At 33.7% G+C, this 22,153-nt stretch overlaps 1 protein-coding gene across 1 annotated transcript in view; it reads left to right on the top strand.

Annotated features, from left to right (window-relative positions):
* Positions 1–2,152: 2,152 nt before the first annotated feature.
* TBX21 (T-box transcription factor 21) overlaps positions 2,153–22,153 on the top strand; it is a 117,653-nt gene continuing 97,652 nt past the window's right edge. The window contains exon 1 of the mRNA XM_053697631.1: positions 2,153–2,774. Coding sequence (XP_053553606.1) covers positions 2,257–2,774 — 518 coding nt within the window. The 5' untranslated portion in view covers positions 2,153–2,256. The remainder of the gene's footprint in view (positions 2,775–22,153) is intronic.

Genomic DNA, 22,153 nt, shown 5'->3' with positions numbered 1-22,153 from the left:
ATTTTAGTATAATAGTTAGTGTAGATTAATTATTAGTTTAATATAGTTTAATGTAATTTTAGTATAATAGGGTAGGTTAATTAGTAGTTTAATATAGTTTATTTTAATTCTACAGGTAAGTTTAAATGTATTATAAGATAGGGATGAGTTAATATTTAATGTAAAGTTAGCAGGTTGTTAGGTTTAGGGGTTAATAGCTTAATTTAGTTTATGGCAATGTGGGGGTTTAGGGGTTAATAGGTTTAGTAAGTGGTAGTAATGTGGGAGGCCAGGGGTTTAGGGGTTAATACATTTATTTAGTGGCGGTGGACTCCGGGAGCAGAGGGATGGGGGTTAATAACTTTATTTAGTTGCGGCGAGGTCCGGGAGCAGCGGGATAGGGGTTAATACATTTATTAAAGTTGCAGCGGGGTTCGGGAGCGGCAGGATAGGGGTTAAACATTTTAGTATAGTGGCGGTGTTTATTGACAGGGTATAAATAAAGTTGGAAAAAGCTGAATAGCAGCGAGATCGATGACTGTTAGTTAACAACAGTCCGCTGCTCATCGCCCCATACTTGATGCACAGCTTTTTGACAGCTTTTTTATAAGTAAGGAGAGTATATTCAAGTCCGTGGCCTCAATGTTAGGCGAGCGTATTGGTGCAGGCAAATGCAGCATAGTTGACGGCTTGATAAATAGGCCTCCAAGAGAACAAAGCAAATTTGATGATAAAAGTAAATTGGAAAGTTGTTTAAAATCAAATGTCCTATCTGAATTATGAAAGATTAATTTTGGCTAGACTGTCCCTTTAATGATGTGAGATTTTTTTTATTAATATGTTGAACACTTGCCTTAGCACAAGCAAAATATTACATAAAACTCTAACATGACAACAAAGACATTTTTTTTATCTCAGTTTATAAAGGGGACACCCTCTCCTGGCTATAAAGTGTAAAATTGTTTATTATCCCATATAACAGACCTTCTTCTGTATCTCTTTAGATATATATAATTTTCCTTCAGACAGTATAGATGATTTCCCTTTATACAACACATCCTCATGTTCCTCCTCAAGTTACTGGCAAATTCTCTGAGCTACTAGAAACATGAGGAGTTATTTCCTGCACATGTCACAGGACACACACAGCGCAACATACACACACTAAGCAATAGAGCACCTTAGATATACACAGCACAAAGCACACTAGATACACAACATATTTCTCAACACAGCAAAAAACATGCAATTTAAAAACTCTAAAAAAATACACCACAATCAAGTGACACATGGGTTTGTGTGTACATTATAGCTGTGAGAGATCTAGGTTGCACAAACTCTTTGAATGTGTGTGTGTGTATATATATATATATATATATATATATATATATAGCTGCACATTTTGTGTGACAATATATGCACTAGATTTCCTATGCTTATTAGTGAGTTATTCTGTAAATACCACTAACATCAGTGTTCACACTGTGGGCTGTTTTGAGGGCAGGGCACACATTCTTTCACTATAAGTTCACACACAGTGCTTGAGATGAGGACGCAAAGTGACAGGGACACTGATACAGAAGTGATAGAAACATTTAATGACAAAGAGACAGAAGCTAGCAAAGACATACATTAAAACAGGAAGAGTGTCAGGTATGCAAAATGACAAATTCTGACAAGAGGAAACAGAAAATTTAATGGGCAGACTGAGAATAGAGAGTGTGACAAGGACTTGGAAATTTTGAGAATGGTACCGAGACAAATTGAGGGCCATTGTAATTAATACAGTCAAAGTAAACACCACCAACAGGTTAAATAACCAGGGGAAGACACAAGAAGACATAGGTATTGCAGGCACAAAAGCCAAGGGACAGAGAAGAATATGACACAGGCAGTGTATGAGGGTGACTTAGGGATAGTGTGAAAAATGACTGGAGGCAAATACAGACGGAGAGGCATTTATTTCTAGACACAAAACAGGAGAACTCCAAACAGACGGCAAAAAGTTTGAAAAGTATTCAAAAGTGACATTAACTGTAAGTAATGAGTGATAGTGATGGGCAGAGAGTGACAGGTGCAGAGGAGGAGGGGCTGTCGCCCCATGTGACCCTAGTGTGACACCCACCTGGTCTTGGGGACATGCTGCTAGTGTGACAGTGACGGTGAAGTAATGGGTGAAGCAGAGCATCAAATACAGTCTGCTGTTAGTATACAGTGTGGACATATTTTGCAGAGTGTTTTAAGCTAAGCACAGTTAAGATAAAAAGTGCAGTGGAAATGCAGAGCACTAATGAGTTGCAAATCAAATCAGTTTTGCAGAGTAAGGTAAAAATACATAACACTGCAGAACTGCAGAGCAGAGCGGATGTGCAAAAAACAGTGAGGATTCCAAGCATACTAGAGTTACAGAGTGTTGCGGATGTGCACAAAGGTGCAAGGATGCAAAGCACAAGAGGACACCAAAGTGGACCGGATATGCAAAACATGCCAGAAGATTCAAGAGAAGATGCACTATCCACAAACTTTTATCTTCCTGGGCTCCGCCTCTTGCCCCCTGCCAATTGTCCCTACCGTCAGGAATATCCCATTGGAGGGGCAGGGGCACAGCATTATTCACAAAATGAGAGCAATATTTCCTATACAGTGCCTATACAGTCTAACCTACCACAGACATCCCCAAACCCCACTCCAGAGTGCCAGAGCTCTGGGAAGGTGGAAGTCACCCTTACCAACTACTTCCTGTGGGAAAAATTTCATAAGCATCAGACAGAGATGATCATAACCAAGCAGGGAAGGTGAGTAGCTCTAAACAACAACATATACATTGGTGGTTAAAAAAAACTTTATTCCAATACTACTTGTGCACCATAGTCTGAAACAATTACGCATTCACATACAGATCACAATGGCTCACAGTACAAATGTATTTCAACTTTACTGTATACTCAAAAATTCATAAAATATGCCCAATTTAAATAGTAAGGCTTTAAATAATTTGTATATATTTACACAATATTTCACTGACTGGATATAACAGCTTTTTGTGCATTCATTTAAAAATTATTTTTTTTAATCAAGCATTAAATATATTCATAATACACTGAAATAACATCATGTTAATACTCATTTATAAAAAGAGAAAAAACTTAATACCACTCCATTCTCGCAACTATAAACTTGCATTAAGTTACACTGACACACAGGAACACACTAACGACAACTACACAGTACACAATTCAATCATTACAAATGCATATGCAATAAACAAACAAAACTGCAAATTGGCTCAAAATAACTTCAGCTATGGAAAAATGGAAAAAATGATATGGTCACCTTTATTATGATACAAATAACTGTGCACAGAAATTATTATATCCAATAAAGCCATAAGCAAACTGTATAGCAGCATGACACATTGTTGCAAAACTAGCATATGCATATACAAAAGACAATGCACCACCAAGTGAATCTGTCTGTGTCATTATGATTTTATTCTGTGTGTGTGTGTGCATGTATAAGTGTGTGTGTGTGTGTGTATATATATATATATATATATATATATATATATACACACACAAATTTTGAAGTATACAGTTATTTATTAGATCAAAAATCTAAATTAATAGATTTCAAGGAAAGACTTTCTTGCTCGTCTGAAGTAAATCTTTATATATATATATATATATATATATATATATATATATATATATATATATATATATATATATACTTGGCATTCTTAAATTCACTAATGTTTCTAATTCAATATTTTTTTCTCTACCACATATCTACTGTATCTATTTACATCTTGTCAGTGTGTTTGTGCAAACATACATATTTCTAAAGTAACACTGTCTTTTTCTCTCTCTCAAATGTAAGGTATGAACTAAAAAAAAAATACATAGCGAAAACTTAGAATGCAAGGGCCTATGTTTTATATGTATATTCACATATTTTTAAATGTTATCTAGAATATACTGGTATACTTTCTATGCTATGTGTGCATATGTACAAATAAGTATAAACATAAATAAATCCATGTCTATGTGAGTGAACAATCAGAGTATAAAACAAAATTATATATATTTCATATTTTGACATTGTGCCAAAAATGGGTAGGTTCTGGGAAATCCTACATTTCACTGTTACATTTTTTCTTTTAAAAACTAGTAAATATGTACATGCACACATACATATTAGTCTTGGTCTAGTGGACACATACACTAAGCATGTTTGTGTGTTATATATTACACACACATACACACACACACACACACACACACACACACACACATATATATATATATATTTATTTATTTACTATAAGTAACTACAGTGGACAGGTAAGAAATGTGTCTTTTTTTCTGTTTTTAACATTCAGTAGACTAGTAACTTTTCTCTTATGACTAGTAAATGCTATTGATATTTTTCTACCACTGAATATATGAATGTGTTTATGTATGTATTTGTAGTATATATATATATATATATATATATATATATATATATATATATATACATACATACATACATACATACATAACATACATACATACATACATACATACATACATACATACAGATAGTCTTTTTTATTTGAAGTTAAAGGGACATTAAACCCACATTTTTTCTTTCATGATTTAGAAAGAGAATGCAATTTTAAACATCTTTCTAATTTACTTCTATTATCTAATTTGTTTTATTCTCTTGATATTCTTTGCTGAAAAGCATATCTAGATATGCTCAGTAGCTGCTGATTGGTTGCTGCACATAGAAGCCTCGTGTGATTGGCTCACCCATGTGCATTGCTTTTTCTTCAACTAAGGATATCTAAAAAATGAAGCAAAATAAATAATAGAAGTAAATTGTAATGTTGTTTACATTTGTATTCTCTATCTGAATCATGAAAAAAAGATTTTGTGTTTAGTGGCCCTTTAAGTCAGTTAACTAAAAATGTATTAATACAATAACCTGTACCGTTTGGTAATTTATTTCTATTTACATGCAATGTAAACATCTTTAAGCTTTTACTATGATGGAATACATTAATTCATTTTTAAAGCTTTTAGAATGTTTACATTTGCTTTTATTTTTCCATATATGTTTTAATATTCATTAGTCATGGAAAAAACTGAGTCATTTTTTTAAATAACATCTTCTAGATTAAAGTAGGTTTCTACATTCGTTTGAAGTGGGTGTATTTTTTCAAAATATTTTAAACTGCACTAGTGATGTAATCACTATATTAACAATAAAGATTTATTAATATAAATTGTATATTATATTAGAACATTAGAACATATAAAATATGATGACATACAAAAAGGAAACAACGGTTAACAAATTGTTATTCTTAATTTATAAATTATTTGAATATTTGTGCTGTATAAAGGAGTATATATGATATCACATTTATTTATCTATTATGAGTAACATTAATTATACAATACCAGGCTATGTTATCTGCACATTGTATAGTATTTGTTATAATTATGTTTATTAGTATCATTAAAGATACTAATAAAGTTAGTTTAAATAAATTTAGTTTAAATAAAGTTTGAATAACATTTAGTAAGCTATCATCATTAATTTCATTTTCAAACTGCATAATTAAGTATAAAAAGGCAAAGTCTATTTAATATTGTGCACTCAAACCATAATGTTACTTTGCACTTTGTTTATATATATATATATATATATATATATATATATATATATATATATAAACATAATTAAGAACCTTGATTAGAAGCATTTACAATTTATATTTAAATAGAAGATAAATAATTGGAGAAAGCTAAAACTGGTTGAAAATTTTTAAAATTATTTAAATATTTAAAAAGCTAGCATTGTTGTCAAAAGCTTAAAGGGACACGGAACCCAACAACAATTTATTTTGTGATTCAGATAGAGCATGCAATTTTAAGTAACTTTCTAATTTACTCCTATTATAATTTTTTCTTTGTTCTCTTGCTATCTTTATTTGAAAAAGAAGGAATCTAAGCTAAGGAGCCAGCCAATTTTTGGTTCAGTCCCTGGACACCACTTGTTTATTGGTGGGTGAATTTATCCACCAATCAGCAAGAACAACCCAGGTTGTTCACCAAAAATGGTCCGGCAGCTAAACTTACATTCTTGGTTTTCAAATAAAGATAAGAGAACGAAGACAATTTGATAATAGGAGTAAATTAGAAAGTTGCTTAAAATTGCATGCTCTATCTGAATCACGAAAGAAAACATTTGGGTTCAGTGTCCCTTTAAATCTAAACATGTGAAATGGACTATCAAGCAGAGTTTTGGGTGAAAGATATTATAATTGACATAGGCAACTTTAGAGCATATGTGTGAGTGGCCAGTGAATAACAAGGTTTAACTGTAGGATCAGAGCATATAACTTTAGATCCAGCAGCCAAATTCCAGAAGAATTTATATAAGAAAGTAGCACTGTCCCTTTAGTGGGTATTTTGCCTCAGTCTAGGAAGAACCCATTATGTTTTGATGAGGATAAAGAAAATACTTAGTAGAAAATAAATGGTTATATGGATGCAAATCAAAAACTCAAGAAATTTAGAAATTGAGGTGTGAAAATATAAATTAATCAAGCAATTAGCATGAAAAGAATATAAGAAACGCAAAATCGTTAGTAAATAAAGGTGTGAATAATTTGTTCGCTAAGGCTGTAGCTGGGTAACGCTGATGGGACGGTTATAAAGATTAATATGAATAATAAGGTTAAGATAAATGCAGCCTTATTTAATTTTCACTTTTGATTGCTGGTTATAACAACACAATTGTATTAAATGTATATTTTTTATAAACAAACTTTATTGAATCAAAGTTATGAATAGACAATACAAATAAATATAACAGTACATAGTTTGCAATCTGTCTAGTGTCATTATTTTTCTCAAGTTGTTACAGAGGATGTTTTCATATACGGTCTGATGGGGCCGCTAGCTTAATAAACAGATAACTACTTCTCTGACAACATGTTGATAAGTACATTGCATACATTTGGATTCACCTTATTACATACAAAGCCTGTTTTATTTTTTAATATTTTCATTATATTATTGCATATTACAGTCATTAACATTAAATTGTGTGTCACAATATAAGAATAAAGATAAAAAGTTTAGAACAAAGAAGAAAAAGGGTTGGGTAATAAAGAAGAGAAAAAAAATAGGGGAGAAGAGGGGACCCAGTGTGCCTTTACCCATCTATGGCTTGTGGCGGTTAAATGGGGTGTCTTTCCAAGAGGCTAACATCATTTCATGTGGGCCAATTTGATTAATTTTGAAATAGTGGAATCTTTCTAGTATTAGCAATTCGTCGACCGAGGTAATCCATTCTTCTACTGTTGGAATGGCCCCCGACTTCCATTTTCTGGGGATGAGTTTCTGGACTCCTATAAGCATAATCAGTAATAGGGCCTGTGCGTGTACTTCTCTAACTTCTCTAGCTTATGGGGTGTTTGGGATAATGATTTGTAATTTGTCTGATATAAGGCTTGTCACCCTGAACCAGAATTCCTTCAACTTTGGACAGGACCACCATATGTGAAGGAGCGTGCCATGTTCTCCACAACCCCTCCAACACATGGGGCTCGCTGAAGGGAAGCATTTGTGTAGCCTCGTCGGTGTTAAATACCATCTACAAATACATTTCAGGTGTATTTCCTGGACATAAGCAGAGACAGATGAACGTTGTTGCTAATTTGAAGGACCAGCTATCTTGATCAATGTCTCTATTAAAGGGACATGAAACCCACATTTTTTATTCCAGGCCAATGTGTATGTAGGTAATTGAGTGTCTGTGGGTAGGAGTAACATTTTATAGATCAGTGATATTAAACGCCTCCAGGGCTTAACGGAAGTGCTTAAATGTTCAAATGCAGTGAGTTCTCTTGTAAAGTGTTCTTTGTGTTTGTGATGTATTGTGTAATGAGAGAGCTGATTGTATCTCAACCAGGAAGAGAAAATGTTTCCATATTTCTCTAACATGAGTTCTTTTTTTTTATTTATTTTTTATTTTTATTTTTTATTGAGAGGTAAATTTGGCATACAAGCAAATTGTTTCCAGAGAAAACATAGTACAGAGCGTATCAAATAGAATACAAAACAAATATTCTTGTAACATGAACAGAGTCAGCTAGCAATGTGACTAGGTGATTTATATACCTATTATTACATAAAGATAAAGTACGGTAATGTCAACATAAGTCTAAGCATTCTCATACAAATAAAGGACCTCATCCAGATCTCCACCCATGGGATAGGTTAATTTTAACAGAATGCTAACTATGGTAGAAGGAACCCCTTAAGGGACTCCTTAAAAAGTATGGCATACAAACAAAGCAGTAAGGTATTACGCAACTGCACTCAAATAAAACAGACTTAGCTAGCAATTTGATTTAAGATTGTTAGTTGTAGCAATGCTATAAAGAAATAACTTACCGACATGCCAATATAAATCTAAACCTTCTCTATGAAATAATGGGCCGCTCTTGGACCCATAATCATGGAGTAAAACTGCTTAAATAGAAGGCTAACTATGATAATAAAGACCACTTGTGGATCTCGCCAGATTTCCCTCAGGATTTTGGGTTCTCAACATGAAACAAGAAGAACTCTAGTATTTAAAGCGCCAACACCTGCTATTTAATTCAAGTTAGACAAACTATAAGTCTAGAGGACAAAACAGTTAAAGCCCTGAAGATCCCATCATATAACCTGGGTGGTAGAGGGAGGGAAACAGGAGGTGTGGTATATTGAAGTTCACTAGGGCATATATGATTTAAAGGTGTACAGGCTAACTTGGATGAAGAATAATCCGTAAAACCATGTAAGTGTATAGAGCATTAGAGCACAGGGTGAGCTGCATTAGAATTCGAAGTAGAGATTAGAGGTGTGTAGGGTGTGCCTACAACCAAACTAGGCTTTAAACCTGAAAATTATGGGGGTTGCATGCAAGTGTACTGGAGCTTCAAGGACATAAAATGAGTTCTTGTGTGTATAGTTTTCCACCCTCAATTGCAAAATGCAATGAACCGGCTCTAACACAATATGGCTTACTCATACACGTTCCTAGATGAGAGTATGGCAACTCTGGGTTTTCAATAAAAGGTAATAATGGCGAGTATCTGGTAGATAAGTGTGTATTTATATATTTTTATGTCACAAAATTTAAATAACCCAGAGTGTGCTTTGACAGGGTTGTTTAATAAAACATGAAAAAAGTAAAACTTCACAATGAAGACCATGGTGTACCTTCAGTGGTTTTAATGATACAAGCAGACTTTTGTTCATCTTTGATAAATAAACTAAATTATATTAAAAGGCAAAAATGTCCCCTATCAATTGTTTTATGCACTGTGTTTATCTAATTGAAAAGAGGATAAAACATTAGTGTGTGCTGATATAAATTATTAGAAGTGGTTATAATTATCCTTTGATTTTTTTTTATGAAGCAGATGAACAAATAATGTGATAAACTCTAACACTCTAGAAAAAAAAAATGATCAAGACTTTTTTCTACAATATCCACTGTTAAGTCTAGTGGAATTAATGTAGAGATATAATTATAAGTTTGGTTTTTTAATATCCTCAATGTACAGTATCTGATTACAAACCTAATATAATGAAAGCATTGGGGATTTTTGTTATAATTGGTTATTACTTTTCGAAACTCAAAAGTCAATATCTTGACCCTGCTCAAGAGAAAAATGTAGTTCAACTAGTAATGAAATACTGAAAAATGTTAAGGAGTTAGTCTGCTTTGATAAATATTCTACAATTTATAAATACAGGGCAGCCAAAAGTGGACTGCTATGAAAAGATACAATTTTAAAAAGTTATATACTTGATATGTATGATATGGAAAAGGAAGAAATCTTGTCATTTTAAATCAGAAGATATCTTGTGATTGAAAAAAAAATGCCATTGCTAATATTATATCACAGGTAGCTTACTAGCTATCTGTGAAAAAGTGTTTGTTAAGTAAAGTTTGTGTATAAAAAATATTTTTTTTTAATTAATTTTATTATTTGAATTTAAACTGTTGTTCAGATATAAAGCAGTAAAATGATTATTTTCAAAAGAAACTTTATTTTAAAACACAGAAGAAATAAGAGTTAGAAATGTGAGGATTTAATTTTTTTTCTTCTCTAGAGCGACGGGGATCATCTGGAAGTTAATGTATATGATACCTTGTAGTACCATGAGTCAGAAATAGAGAACAGTTCTCCCCCAGACCTCTTTCAGTTGATTTTACTGACCACCCAGCTAAAATTTTAGCCAATATTAAGCTAAAATGAGCTAATATTAAATATGTTAAATTTTTATTGCACAAATTTTCATTAAACACATTTGTTAAATTATGCAATGAATTTGTGCTTTGGAAAGAAGGAAAATATATAATATAAGAAAATATTACACTGCCCCCACCTGGCTACTTCAAAATGCCACCTGGCAGGCAACATTTTTTGTGGATAACACTGTAAACTAAAGTGATCTTAATGAACAATCAATGACAAAATAAATATAACTAGAATTCACTAAAAGTGAAACATTATTCCATAATAAAGGATATGTTCATGTGTAAAAAAAATGCTATCCAGAAAACACAATACTTGTGCAAACATTGCTTCAAAATAAATAAATAAATAATAATAATTAGGTGCATTAGTGTAATTTGATTGTTTCATTACAATACTGAACCTATTCTTTTTTTTGAGGCAAAGAAGATTGCACAAGTATTGTGTTTTCTGGATAGCGTCTTTTAAGCATGGAGATATCCTTTATTATGGAATAATGTTTCACTTTTAGTGAATTCTTGTTGTATTTATTTATTTTGTGTTCGCTATCATCTTCTTTATGATGTTTGTGTGCACATTTATTGGACGTATAAACTAAAGGGATCTTAAAATGGGAAGCTAAATTACATTTAAAAAATACCTTAAAACAATAGTCTAAGGATTATCATTCCACTGTATGAATCACTGGGAAATAAGTTATCTGTCAGATGGTAATTTGTCCAACATATATACTCTAATATGCATGGTTGATGATGAAGGTTCAACAAAGTCAGATTCACAATGAAACCTATAATATTAGGTTTTTAATACAATTGCTGTACTCTGGGATCGCTGAATTAAAACAATATCTAGATTAATCAGTTATCACATAATTGCTAAATAAATGTGATGTGTCTAGATTACCAAAAACTTTCTATTATAAGTTATTTACAAAAACTCTTCTAACTATAAAACTGCTTAGAGAACTCAGAAATTGCCTGACTCTAGACTGATCTCAATTAAGGCTTCAAATCAATCTTCAGATATAGATGGATAATTGTTGAAAATTATTTTGTTCAAAATTCAAAACCTTTTCACTTATATAGAAATTGTTTTATGCGACAAACTAAAGGTAATTTTGGATTACCATTGATTATGATTTTTTTTATATAACAGACTTGGCTGTGTCTGTTTCATTTTCAGTAAAGAAAGAAATACAATTATTAAAAAAAAAAAATCCAACTTCCCCAAGTTGAATTATCAAACATCCTAGAGGTGTTGTGCACACAGATAATAGTCATAACACATATAAAAGATAGATTACTCAGATTACTGTAAAATACGTATCATGCAGTGCAGGGATGGATTGCTAGGCTCTGCAATCTATTTGTTTCAGCATAGCATTATGTCGCTTTTCTAACATTTGGATTACTATTTTTTCAGGCATATTTGTGCAGTTCTGTTAAAAACGTCTGATAAGAAATTAGTTACGGGAAGTTAATTTTAGCTATGTTGATCAATTTGCCTATATTGGGCTAGATTAGAAGTAAAGCGCTAATTTATTGCACGCCTGTAAATGGGCAAATTTGCCGTTTACAGGCATGTGATAAATAATCAGCCATTACAAGTGGCTGATTATTGCTACCGTGAGCTCTGGTTAATTTTCTAAAAGTGCTCCAATTGCTCCCCAAAATAAAGTATATCTTTTTTTTTTTTTTACTAAAAAACAACTACACTAAGCAGTTTTTGGGGGCTAAAGTTTGCAGTTGTGGGGTGTTAGAAATAAAAATGCCATTGGAAAGTACCTTTACATTGCGGTCTATGGGGACTGTGTGTTCCCAGTAAATATATATGTATATGCTTACATACAAATATATTTAAGTGTTAATATTCATATACACATATATTTATATTTGCTACCCATCTCTGCGTGACGTACCCTCTTCGCTGCGCTAGTTCTCATGCTGTGTCTCACGGCATGAGAACAAGCCTCCCTTTGTAGCCTATGGAAGCGTGCAAGCAATATTTTGCGCTCAACTTATAAAGTAGCCCTTTATGTTTATGTAAAAGTATAATTTGCTAATTTTTTTTAAATATACATCTACGTTCAAAAATCGTTATGCTTTGCACATAACCTAATGAGCATACAGTAGAGTGGTGATGTTGCTATGTACCAATGTATGCTTGGCAGGCTGCATGCACAATTAAAGCTACCAAGAAAGCGGTGAACATTTTGACAATACCTATTTTTGCACAAATATGTATATTGTAAAAAATATCTTAAGTCAAATATGTTACGCATCACTGTGCATTTCAAGTTCTACTTTTATGTGAGCACCCAGCATTAACTGCATTTATCCTTATCTACTGATACAATATTAGAGAATATGATCAAACAGCTCTGCATACTATCTGGAGTCTCTTACTTGGAAGTAACTATGATTAAAGATTCTAAGAACCAGAGTCAAAATAATGCAAATCTCCTCCATTGTGATTACCCACCCTCAAGTCTCTGCAAAAAAAATCACAAGTCTGTTCCTTGTTGCATGGCAGTTAGAATGTAGAGTTAGCAAATACTTAAAGGGATATTTTAATCATATTTCCTTTTGGCTTTTGGAACATTTATCTCAATAATTTTAATAAAAATCTTTCTAAATACAGAATAGGAAATGTTTGGTATTCTATAATATTCTTCTCTAAGGCTCAAATGAGAGTTGTAGGAGAAGTCTGATTTTTATATCCAATAAAACAAAAATGTTCTGTCTACTGAATTATTTCACATTGGTTTTTTTTATCAATTTTGTCTGCAGCGTGCAGTCTAAAAGGGACACTTGTTTACTATGGAATATAAACAAGAACACATTTTTTTATTATCCTCGCACACACTACACAGCATTGTTTATCATCCTTGATAAATGAGTTTAACCAATTCTCAGACTCGTGACAATAACTTTGGATGAAAAAATGTGAAGTGCAGGAAAGCAGAAAAGTGAATTAAAAGGACTGTAAGGGCTAGATTTATCAAGGGCTAGGAGAATTCTCCTTTGTATTCTCCTCCGAGTTCTCTGCAGCTCGCCCTTGGAGAGGCGCACCAGTGAGAAAAAATGTATAAAAAAATGCACAAATTAATTTGCGCTGTTTGGAAGGTGAGTTGGGGCGGATTATGATGAATTTCTCCAAGTTAAAAAAGGAAGTTCTCCTGATTATATCATTTTAAACCTGTGTTTTTTTAAGTAGTATTTTTTGCCCTCTTCAAGTAATCTATTACATTTGCGTTTTACATGGGGCAAATTTGTGAATTCATTTTGGTGTGTTACCACAATACATTTTTACTTTAACTTTGTTATAATAATGACCCTATATAACCTTAACACATTCAGATTTTTTATACAATTTTTGTTCTTTGAATCAGAACGTACTCCATCAGAAATCGACGTGAACACAAGCTAAAAAGACATAATGATTTCTAATGCTGTTCTCCACGTTACCTATGGAGAACTATAATGTGGGTATTTGTAGGAGAACTTTGTGTTCTCCAAAGGTGCGAAATACGACTAAAATTACCAAATGTAACCTTTTTTAAGTGCACCGGTGTGCCTTGACGAACACAAATTAAGTGAGAAGAATGTATAGTCAGACTTGCTCAATTTTAGGCCCACTTTGCATTAATAAATCAGGGGATTCAGTTGTATGCGGATTTATAGGTGCAATTTTAGGAGAATTGCTTTAATAAATCCTGCTCTAAATGCCTTTTGCTTTTGTGTAAAAATTGTGCTTTGTCCCACACTGCCTAGAGGCCAAAAAGCAAATGACGTAACCTGTAAATCAAACAGCTGGTTTAGTCAGTTTGCAGCATTTTGAAAACTTAGTTTAATGATTTTGGGCTAGATTACAATTAAAATATTGCACCCGCGTTAAGTTGCACGTGTATTACAAGTTGAAAGTAAGCGTGACTGAAGACCTTGCATAAAGTGTTAGGGCAAAAAGTTGCATTAAAAACTACATACATACATTAAAATTAACAAGTACACTCATATTTTAGACAATATTAAGCTAAAATGAGCTAATATTAAAAATGTTATTTTTTAATTGCAAATTAATAAGGTATAAAACCCTTAGGGAGGTACGCTCACAATAATAGTGAATATAATAGTGTTAGAAAAATAAAAAATAAGTCCAAATCTGATGTCAGGCAGCACTCCTAGACAAGATGGTAGAAAGACAAGTCCTGAAAGACAGAAGAGAGGCGTCTCATAGGGTGATAATGTCAGGCAGTGGAGGTAAATACATAGACATAGGTTGTAGCACACACAGTGCTATATTCAGCAGACCGAGACCTCTTAGAGTCGCCCGGCAGACTCGCTCACAATATCCGGCTTAACAGTCACGTGATAGGTATCCGCCAATAGCGAAAGGACTTCTGGTCATGTCGAAGGATATGTCCTATAGACTGTTCACCAATCAGCTGGCAGCAAACACTGGAACGTGAGGGAACATTGGGAACCCTCGGATAGAGAGTAGACTGTTTATTAAAACAATTGGATTAGAACAGCAACGCGTTTCATCTCGGCCACAGTGCTTTTTCATCAGGCTGTAGCAATACTAAAAACCCCGCTCTATATGTACCCTCCCCTTGACCAATCAATGATTGATCCGGCCACACACCGCAAGGTGGATGTCACGCCTACAAGTCAAAGTTGACATAAATTAACATGAGAACCACATCATCAGAAAATAAAAATGAAAGTGATATGTACTGTATGTTAGCAGTATAACTTTGGGTATTGGTAAACAAATACAAAATATATGAAATACCCTAAGCAATTGTTACATTATCGTAATTCACATTTATAACCTCATATTCTATCATGTGAAACTTTTTTTAGAAACCCCTATCATATGTTTCTAATCAACAAGTATTTAGTACCATGATATGTGCACCAATTATCGTAGTATGCCCCAAAAAATGCCATATAGAATGAGGCATATGACAAATTTATTTTCCAAGAAATTATTCAATAGTTAAAAACAATTCTGGCACGATGTCGGTTACTTAACCCTTTACAATCCGTTAATTCTATATTATTATTAGAACTCTTCATAGAAACAATTGTTCATAAAGTCCATATATTTTGTGTTCAATCATGATAAGAGTGGACACAAGATATATAAAATACAAGATATGAATAAGTGGAGTGACATGTCATGTTGCAATGAAAAAAAGTGATTGCAACAAATGACGTAATTAGATCGTGAGGGAAAGTGAGTCATGGAGAGGAAATGATAGTGCATATTTGATAAGAATATATATATATATATATATACATTGTGATAATCAAGATAGATAATTGGGAATAGGTCATAGTGTAGCTTGACTACACTTCACTCTAGATGTCAAGAAGACTAAACTAAAATGTGAGTGAATTTGGTCATAGGTGTATAATAAAATAAGAAAGTCCTAAATTGTATTAACCTCATGAATTGAGAGATGAATGGTTGAGTAATATTATAAATGGACAATTATAGATGGACTATAAATATTTTTTTATCTAGATCTTAAGGGTATATATAAGGTTTCAAAAAACTTTAAATAAATCAGATTCATATTTGTGAAAAATATTGTGGTGCCTGGTAAATGGCACCTGCAGAAATCTATGTATATTTTATGGCATACATTAAATGAGATCTAAATAGTGAAAAAATAAAAATGATTCATAATGCATGAGACATGGTACACATGTAGAAGATGTAACATAAGATAAAATAAAATCAGTGAAAGGCTGCTAGATCCACATTCATGTTAAGACCGTAAGGGTGTAGGGTCTTTAATTTGTGTACCCAGTAGGTCTCCCTTTGTCTATGTAATTTTTTTTATTGCACAGATTATCATTAAATACATTTATGTTAAATTGTGCAATTAATTTGTGCTCTGGATAGCAGAAAAAAAGTATTACACTGCCCCCAACCCAATATATATATATATATATATATATATATATATATATATACTGTATATATATATATATATATATATATATATATATATTTATATATATGTATAAATACATATTTTACAAAAAATACATCATATATATATTATATATATATCTAGTTAAAATTAAATAGAACATTTTATGAGAAGTATACGCAAGATCAGAAGCATATAGGCACCGTATGCAGTACGGTATATAGTCATTTAGTGCTTCAAGACAATTTCCTTATAAGATGTTCAGTATTGGTGACTGTGGGTATTTTTAGCATTGCTCTGACCCAGAGAGAGGGTGATTATGATTTAACTTGCATTAAGCAGTAGTACTTTTTGTTTGAAAACTGTGGAGATTTCAATAGAGAAAATAGTGAAACCGTGTTCTGAGTTTTATGCTTGCATGCTACATACTCTGACTTTAAATTAACACAGACAATGTATTGGCATTAATCATTATTGTATTGATATAAGCAAATTTAGAACATAGATGTGGAAAGAAGAAAACAAAAGGGTGTACAAACTGTGAATTGCTCCTTAAGACTTCTCTCTATGCAATTATATGGTATAGTTTATATTATCTAAATGAATTACTACTTTTTATCATATTCTCTTGATATCACATGATCTTCATTGATTGGTTTACACACAATGCATTGGGTGCTAAAAGCTGTGAACTGTAAATAGATATGAAATTAGTATCAGTATAGGTTGCATAAAATTATATATTATAAAAACCATAATATAATACATCTAATCAAAATAAATAAAACATAAAAATAAGATATTTTCAAACTTCAGGGACTTATCCCCTTTTTTGGGATACACTTAAAGATTATTTGTATTAAGATTCACTTAATAAATACATCAAATGGAATTTATAAATTCCAAGTTTTTACTCATGCATAAAATGTATAGCTAAAAATGGAAAATACCATGCTACATACATGTCAGAGTTTATTGTCGGATTATATCCAATACAGTGTGTACTCTTTCTGCTCACTTAGGCCTAGATTTAGAGTTCGGCGGTAGCCGTCAAAACCAGCGTTAGAGGCTCCTAACGCTGGTTTTGGCCGCCCGCTGGTATTTGGAGTCAGTGATTAAAGGGTCTAACGCTCACTTTACAGCCGCGACTTTTCCATACCGCAGATCCCCCTACGCCATTTGCGTAGCCTATATTTTCAATGGGATCTTTCTAACGCCGGTATTTAGAGTCGTTTCTGCAGTGAGCGTTAGAGCTCTAACGACAAAATTCCAGCCGCCTGAAAATAGCAGGAGTTAAGAGCTTTCTGGCTAACGCCGGTTTATAAAGCTCTTAACTACTGTACCCTAAAGTACACTAACACCCATAAACTACCTATGTACCCCTAAACCGAGCTCCCCCCACATCGCCGCCACTCGATTAAAAATTTTAACCCCTAATCTGCCGACCGCCACCTACGTTATACTTATGTACCCCTAATCTGCTGCCCCTAACCCCGCCGACCCCTATATTACATTTATTAACCCCTAATCTGCCCCCCACAACATCGCCGCCAGCTACTTACAATAATTAACCCCTAATCTTCCGACCGCAAAGCGCCGCCACCTACGTTATCCCTATGTACCCCTAATCTGCTGCCCCTAACACCGCCGACCCCTATATTATATTTATTAACCCCTAATCTGCCCCCCTCAACGTCGCCGACACCTACCTACACTTATTAACTCCTAATCTGCCGAGCGGACCTGAGCGCTACTATAATAAAGTTATTAGCCCCTAATCCGCCTCACTAACCCTATCATAAATAGTATTAACCCCTAATCTGCCCTCCCTAACATCGCCGACACCTAACTTCAATTATTAACCCCTAATCTTCCGATCGGAGCTCACCGCTATTCTAATAAATGTATTAACCCCTAAAGCTAAGTCTAACCCTAACACTAACACCCCCCTAACTTAAATATAATTTTAATCTAACGAAATAAATTAACTCTTATTAAATAAATTAATCCTATTTAAAGCTAAATACTTACCTGTAAAATAAATCCTAATATAGCTACAATATAAATTATAATTACATTGTAGCTATTTTAGGATTAATATTTATTTTACAGGCAACTTGGTATTTATTTTAACTAGGTACAATAGCTATTAAATAGTTAATAACTATTTAATAGTTACCTAGTTAAAATAATAACAAATTTACCTGTAAAATAAATCCTAACCTAAGATATAATTAAACCTAACACTACCCTATCAATAAAATAATTAAATAAACTACCTACAATTACCTACAATTAACCTAACACTACACTATCAATAAATTAATTAAACACAATTGCTACAAATAAATACAATTAAATAAACTAGCTAAAGTACAAAAAATAAAAAAGAACTAAGTTACAAAAAATAAAAAAATATTTACAAACATAAGAAAAATATTACAACAATTTTAAACTAATTACACCTACTCTAAGCCCCCTAATAAAATAACAAAGCCCCCCAAAATAATAAATTCCCTACCCTATTCTAAATTAAAAAAGTTACAAGCTCTTTTACCTTACCAGCCCTGAACAGGGCCCTTTGCGGGGCATGCCCCAAGAAGTTCAGCTCTTTTGCCTGTAAAAAAAAACATACAATACCCCACCCCCCAACATTACAACCCACCACCCACATACCCCTAATCTAACCCAAACCCCCCTTAAATAAACCTAACACTAAGCCCCTGAAGATCTTCCTACCTTGTCTTCACCATCCAGGTATCACCGATCCGTCCTGGCTCCAAGATCTTCATCCAACCCAAGCGGGGGTTGGCGATCCATAATCCGGTGCTGAAGAGGTCCAGAAGAGGCTCCAAAGTCTTCATCCTATCCGGCAATAAGAGGACATCCGGACCGGCAAACATCTTCTCCAAGCCGCATCTTCTATCTTCTTCCATCCGGTGCGGAGCGGGTCCATCTTGAAGCAGGCGACGCGGATCCATCCTCTTCTTCCGATGTCTCCCGACGAATGACGGTTCCTTTAAGGGACGTCATCCAAGATGGCGTCCCTCGAATTCCGATTGGCTGATAGGATTCTATCAGCCAATCGGAATTAAGGTAGGAATTTTCTGATTGGCTGATGGAATCAGCCAATCAGAATCAAGTTCAATCCGATTGGCTGATCCAATCAGCCAATCAGATTGAGCTCGCATTCTATTGGCTGATCGGAACAGCCAATAGAATGCGAGCTCAATCTGATTGGCTGATTGGATCAGCCAATCGGATTGAACTTGATTCTGATTGGCTGATTCCATCAGCCAATCAGAAAATTCCTACCTTAATTCCGATTGGCTGATAGAATCCTATCAGCCAATCGGAATTCGAGGGACGCCATCTTGGATGACGTCCCTTAAAGGAACCGTCATTCGTCGGGAGACATCGGAAGAAGAGGATGGATCCGCGTCGCCTGCTTCAAGATGGACCCGCTCCGCACCGGATGGAAGAAGATAGAAGATGCGGCTTGGAGAAGATGTTTGCCGGTCCGGATGTCCTCTTCTTGCCGGATAGGATGAAGACTTTGGAGCCTCTTCTGGACCTCTTCAGCACCGGATTATGGATCGCCAACCCCCGCTTGGGTTGGATGAAGATCTTGGAGCCAGGACGGATCGGTGATACCTGGATGGTGAAGACAAGGTAGGAAGATCTTCAGGGGCTTAGTGTTAGGTTTATTTAAGGGGGGTTTGGGTTAGATTAGGGGTATGTGGGTGGTGGGTTGTAATGTTGGGGGGGGGGGGTATTGTATGTTTTTTTTTACAGGCAAAAGAGCTGAACTTCTTGGGGCATGCCCCGCAAAGGGCCCTGTTCAGGGCTGGTAAGGTAAAAGAGCTTGTAACTTTTTTAATTTAGAATAGGGTAGGGAATTTATTATTTTGGGGGGCTTTGTTATTTTATTAGGGGGCTTAGAGTAGGTGTAATTAGTTTAAAATTGTTGTAATATTTTTCTTATGTTTGTAAATATTTTTTTATTTTCTGTAACTTAGTTCTTTTTTATTTTTTGTACTTTAGCTAGTTTATTTAATTGTATTTATTTGTAGGAATTGTGTTTAATTAATTTATTGATAGTGTAGTGTTAGGTTAATTGTAGGTAATTGTAGGTAGTTTATTTAATTATTTTATTGATAGGGTAGTGTTAGGTTTAATTATATCTTAGGTTAGGATTTATTTTACAGGTAAATTTGTTATTATTTTAACTAGGTAACTATTAAATAGTTATTAACTATTTAATAGCTATTGTACCTAGTTAAAATAAATACCAAGTTGCCTGTAAAATAAATATTAATCCTAAAATAGCTATAATATAATTATAATTTATATTGTAGCTATATTAGGATTTATTTTACAGGTAAGTATTTAGCTTTAAATAGGAATAATTTATTTAATAAGTTAATTTATTTCGTTAGATGTAAATTATATTTAAGTTAGGGGGGTGTTAGTGTTAGGGTTAGACTTAGCTTTAGGGGTTAATCCATTTATTAGAATAGCGGTGAGCTCCGATCGGAAGATTAGGGGTTAATAAGTGTAGGTAGGTGTCGGCGACGTTGTGGGGGGCAGATTAGGGGTTAATAAATATAACATAGGGGTCGGCGATGTTAGGGCAGCAGATTAGGGGTACATAGGGATAACGTAGGTTGCGGCGGTTTACGGAGCGGAAGATTAGGGGTTAATAATAATATGCAGGGGTCAGCGATAGCGGGAGTGGCAGATTAGGGGTTAATAAGTGTAAGGTTAGGGGTGTTTAGACTCGGGGTACATGTTAGAGTGTTAGGTGCAGACGTAGGAAGTGTTTTCCCATAGGAAACAATGGGGCTGCGTTAGGAGCTGAACGCGGCTTTTTTGCAGGTGTTAGGTTTTTTTTCAGCTCAAACAGTCCCATTGTTTCCTATGGGGGAATCGTGCACGAGCACGTTTTTGAGGCTGGCCGCGTCCGTAAGCAACTCTGGTATCGAGAGTTGCATTTGCGGTAAAAATGCTCTACGCTCCTTTTTTGGAGCCTAACGCAGCATTTGTTTTAACTCTCGATACCAGAGTTAAATTTATGGTGCGGCCAGAAAAAAGCCCGCGGAGCGTTAACAGCCCTTTTACCGCCGAACTCTAAATCTAGGCCATACACATTTAACAGCACAACAAGGGGAAAATAGTACAATATTTTAATATTTAAAAAATGTTATATTCCTCACAAATATATTAACATTCCTATAAGTATCACATTTATTGTGTTCAATTTGTCATCTTAAAGTTCTGAAAATTCAATTTTTTTTATTTCTTACCCAAAGTACATAAAGATAAAAAGAATCCCCCCGGGAAACCTACAATTTCAGGGATTGATTCAAAATGTATTAATATGTCAAAATATGTAGATCAATTTCTACAGAAATATGTGAAATGTTTAGGTTCTTGTTTGAAGGATTTGACATTACTACTAAATATTCTATGAGATAAACATTGGTCAGAGGATGGGATTTTGGTTACATGTGATGTATTATCATTTTATACGAATATTTATGATAGAAATGAGGAACTGGAATAACTAGATTACTAAGCATATGACTAAATTATTTCAATAAATATTGAAACTTAACCTTAGTAGGCTTTAGGCAAAGTATATTCATATAACTATACAGATGACTTGTAAGTAAAACAGCAACTAACAAGTATGCCTAATACTAATGATAATGAAAGCTTATTGCTTTTAACAAATAGAGAAAATTAGATCATTATTATTCTCACTTTCACTCACAGTATCATTTATTAATAAATTTAAAAAAAACAACCATATGAACATATTCTATTAAAAATACTTAAACGGTAGCAGATTAAGGACTCATTTTTCCTGTACTTATATTAAATAATTTAGGCGAATAATCTGCTGTAGC

The sequence above is a fragment of the Bombina bombina genome, chromosome 1 (assembly GCF_027579735.1).
Source record: "Bombina bombina isolate aBomBom1 chromosome 1, aBomBom1.pri, whole genome shotgun sequence".
NCBI lineage: Eukaryota > Metazoa > Chordata > Amphibia > Anura > Bombinatoridae > Bombina > Bombina bombina.
The sequence above is the reverse complement of the archived record's forward strand: the minus strand, read 5'-3'. Positions and strand labels throughout refer to the sequence as shown.